At 40.3% G+C, this 4,518-nt stretch overlaps 1 protein-coding gene across 1 annotated transcript; it reads right to left on the bottom strand.

Moving 5' to 3' along the window:
• Positions 1 to 344: 344 nt before the first annotated feature.
• On the bottom strand, positions 345 to 4,182 carry LOC129730854 (uncharacterized). Its single transcript, XM_055690445.1, has 2 exons — positions 872 to 4,182; positions 345 to 812 (listed from the first exon to the last, which is right to left on the bottom strand). The coding sequence occupies exons 1-2, from the start codon at positions 4,008 to 4,010 to the stop codon at positions 349 to 351; spliced, it is 3,603 nt and encodes a 1,200-aa protein (XP_055546420.1). The 5' UTR covers positions 4,011 to 4,182; the 3' UTR covers positions 345 to 348.
• Positions 4,183 to 4,518: the final 336 nt, after the last annotated feature.

Below are 4,518 nucleotides of genomic sequence, written 5' to 3' on the forward strand. Positions count from 1 at the left end.
TATCGTTAATAAACTTATGAAATTTTTTGGCTTCTTTCATTTTCTCTGATTCGATGTAGTGATAAACGGTATTTGATGTGTCATCTGCATTGTGATTTTGCTCTCGATGTACAAAATCCCGCATTTTTTGTTGTATTATATCCAGTCCTGGCAACATTAATCTAGTTACAGCGATAAAAGCATTACCAAAGAATTCAGCCGTGAAGAAAACATCTACTTCATCTATTAGAAGAACCGAGTTACGGATATCTTCAACAACTAGTTTATTTTTCGGTTGAACGTTGCCCAATAGCATCTGTTCCAGTAAGTATCGCAAATTCATTGGTTTACCATTGACAACAGGGCCAATCAAAACGTTCGCCATGTCAACAAAGGAACAGTAAATAATTGAATGTCCGATCCCAAATGCGGAGAAGAATTGCTCAAACTCTCGTTAGCCCTCGTCACCAAGTATTCGTTGTAGCAAACCACACGTGGCCGATGACCAGTCAATGCCAGTAGAGCAGCCATTAGGCCTAAGATCAGAGATTTACCCTGTCCAGTGAGAACCTGCGCCAGATGGTTGATTACGCCTTCAGTTGCCCGATCAACACTGAAGAGTCGCAAAATGCATAGAATCTGGATACCGTGTGGAGTCAAATACTTTCCGGTACTGGATACATCTTTCGATACTATAATGGACCAGACAGCGGCCAGTCCAGCTAACACTTCCGGTACTTTTTCCGATTTATCTTCGCTATCCCAGGTCGTGTGCAGCTTCTTGAATGAGAGCTCTAATACTTTGTTCACGATCTGTGTTACTGTAGTATTTTCTAAACAAAAAATTTAATTAAGTTATACTGTAAGAGTAATAATTTTAAAATATACTTACCAACGCTGTATAAATTCATAAAACGCTGAAAACTACCATCGTATTTTTGGTACGTCGCAAGCAACAACTCTCTATCGGATTCGCTGTTCAAATCGTCGAACAGTTCTAGGGCTTGATCGATGGCCATTTCACTTTGCTTTCGAATATACCAAAACGACTCCTTGATGAGGGTGATGCGATTTGTAAAGTCCCGATGGGAGCTACTGTTATTCACGGCACTGGCGAAGGGTTTGACACGTTCATCGTAGAACATCTCGAACGACACATACTCGGGTTGTTCGCTGAGGTACAAAAACGAGTTTCGCACGGCAAAGATCAACTCGTTGGTTGTGGAGATTTGCTCTTCTTCGGACAACTGATCGCCTGACTGCCAGCTTGTTTTCATCAGCTGGTTTTTGATGTAGGACAGCAAAGTCAGCAGTATCTCAAGGATGTAATGCTTTGGACACGAACAAAGCTCAAAAAGTGCTGGTACGGCTTTAGCAAATCTTTCCACCGCTGTTACGCGATAGGTTTCATTTGGTGTTGCTGCCAATTTATTATCAACCAATTCGATCAGTTTGAATTTAATAAGATAGCTCATATCCGCATCAGCAAAGACTTTAACGTACCAATCGAACTTGATATCATTCAAATCCATCAAAAGATCGCTGTAGGATCGGAAGAAGGATACCACCGATTCAGCGGTAACATTTTTGTCCAATGCAACTAAAACAATTTCTAGTAGTGCCATCTTTAGTGGTGTCATCTCAGGCAGGCAGATTTTAGAACACAATTCAGTTAAGATGTCTTCTCTGTTTTTACAGTACACATTGAACACGTCAACCAAATCTCGGAAGCTATTTGATGCCAACGAGTGTTGAATGGCTTTCGTATTGATTAGATCGAGCTGTTTTTGCAATATTTGCCCGTCAATCGATGAAATGTCTGTTTGTTCCACATAGGTCATAGATTGTACAATGAGCCGAGCTGTATTGTGGGTCATTACTCGCAGTGTTTCCAGCTGATCGCATCCAGCTTTGATCAAAAAGTCCCTGTAACCCTGGATTATTTTCTCGAAACAGTCGAACTTGTATTCAGACGGTAGAATATGATAAAGAACGTCATCAAGCAAACAGTACCAAGCATACTTTTCGTCAGCAATGTTCAGTGAGTTTTCCGTTGCTTCCTGGTAACCGAAAATCTTTTTCGTTCCTCTCACAAGTTGTTTCCATGTTGATCGCTGCTTTGGTCCTTCGAACAATTTGACAGTGTAATCGAACGGTCGTTTAGCGCTTTCGGAGTCCAAATCGAAATGCTTCAAGAGTTTGAAAATGAAAAAATATTCCCTCTCCAGACATTTTGTTAAAACATTTTCCCATTTCCAGGTAATTTTTTTGATCGGATACCATCCGGAACGGTTACTAGTTAGTAGATCTTCCACAGTATGATCTGTTTTGCTTCTGATTTCAACTATCAATTCCTCCAAACTTTTAGCCAAAAAGTAGTAGATTGGGTTAGCTTGTGGTTCAATTGAAATCAGTTCTTCGATATTTATCTTTCCAACGCGATCAGTCCACCTAGCGGCAAGGTCGGCTAGTGGTTTTTCGAAAATTCTTCGACTCACAACTCCCGTCATGTCAGAGAACAGTTTGATATCGGCGGCTCGGATGAACAAAATCCGATCGTCGCTAATGTTACCGAGAGTATCATGTAAACAGGTCGGTGCTTTTTCTAGCAATTGTTTCCTGTAGTTGCTACTGCAGTCGTTTAGCGTTTCACGCAATTGGTTGATTAGTTTAACACTGAAGGTTTCAGGCTGGCGATGATCGAAACGGCTTAACATACTATCTCTTGCAATACTGCGAGCTTCGGCTTGCAAAAACCATCCCGCTCTGCGTCGTAAATTTTCGCACATGAATTGGTTATTTTTTATTTTTTCACATAAATTGGCAAATGTTAAACAGTCGTCATTGTTCATAATAAAAAACAGCTGAATGCGATCCACTGCAAACCCTTCGTCTTCCGAAGATGGCTCCAAAACTGTTCGAATCGCCTCAAGCACTGACTGTTTTCGTACCTTTCGCTCAGCCATTAAATCGTCTCGCAATACTTGCACAATTCGGAGTTGCTGAAGTACAGCCTCTCTTGCTTCCATAAAACTGGCTGTCTGATCCACGAGGCTCGGGCGAATGATTCGCACTACAGCCAGAAAATTATCATCCGCTGTCATCAAGCTCCCTTCGTTGTGCAGTTTGATGTCCAAGTTTTCATACGAAATTCGTGCAGAAAAGCCCAATTGATCAACTTTTATTTGTGTTGGATTTTTTTTCTTAACGTACTCATGACCATTGCGAAAAATTCTGATTTCATTCAGACACCTGGCTAGCATTTCACTCTCTTCCTCATGCTGAACTTTCAAATGCTCATTGAGCATTGTGTGGTTTTCCGTTTTACACTCATTTTCTTTCCTCTGGGCATCCATGAATTGATACTGTACAACTTCTGTTAGTCGCTCCACTTCTAATACCTTTACTGTTTCTTCCACAACAACAATTTCTGATGGGATTTGGTTGACAGCTACTCCGTCATAATTAATCTTCTCATTTTCTTCCAGAATTGCTTCGATTCCATTATTGTCACAGTTTTGTTCCGCTTCCAAATTAACATTATCTCGTTTGTCTTCTTGGTTCATCTCTTCATTATCAATATCAGTTTTGCCAATCGATACATGCTCTTTTCCAGTCTCATAATTCGTGCCGATTTCATAGTTGTTAGTGCTTTGGATTTGATGAAGCGCATTGCAACTGAGGCTAACAATTCTTTGTTTCAATTCAATCGGATCAAATTCTTGCTTATTGTTAACATTTGAATTTTGACTTACACTCAACCGGACACCGTCTTCTATGTCAACGTTAACACCACCGTTTTTAATCGCTCTCTCAGAAGCATTGTCCTTAAACCTCGTCTCAACGCTTTCCGAATCGGTATCTTCCTGTTCACTACTCGAAATACTGTTTTTACAGTGCGGGCTGTCTCCCGGCTCACTTATCACCTCTATCGATTCATCGTCTCTTATCATTATGTATTCGCCTTCAAAATCATCCTGAATCGATTCACTTGGACTCAAACTTGGACTGACGCCATATATCGGGAGCATTTTTCCAACTTACTCAACAAAAAATCGGAAATGACACAAAAATGTTTCGCTGTGAAACAATCATTTTTTCATCTAAAACCTGCTTCTAACGTTGCCTACTGTTTAGCCAGAATCTCTACGAATTGTAAGAAAAGCACTTTGAAATAGTTTGCAATCGAACGCCGATCTCAGTCTGATCACTTCTAAACAATATTCAGGAACAGAATTAAGCTGATATTAGCATTCAGTCAGTATTTATACTTTATACGTGAACAATTTAGGTACCGAAACACAATAGCTTGCTGGTATATGCTTACCAACGAATAGGTGTATTAGTGAGTCTCTTCAAAGGATAGGTAACGCTGCTTGTTAGCAGTCGTTGTAGCTAATCATACAAAGTATTACCGTGAAAGTGACACACGCTCCTCTTTTATTGGCTGAAATATCACGAAGACCAGGGCCTAACAAAGTCATTTTCCATTGATAATCGTCAGGTGATAGTGATACTGTTTACCTTTGCTTTCGATTG

This window comes from Wyeomyia smithii, chromosome 3 (assembly GCF_029784165.1).
Source record: "Wyeomyia smithii strain HCP4-BCI-WySm-NY-G18 chromosome 3, ASM2978416v1, whole genome shotgun sequence".
NCBI classification, from domain to species: Eukaryota; Metazoa; Arthropoda; class Insecta; order Diptera; family Culicidae; genus Wyeomyia; species Wyeomyia smithii.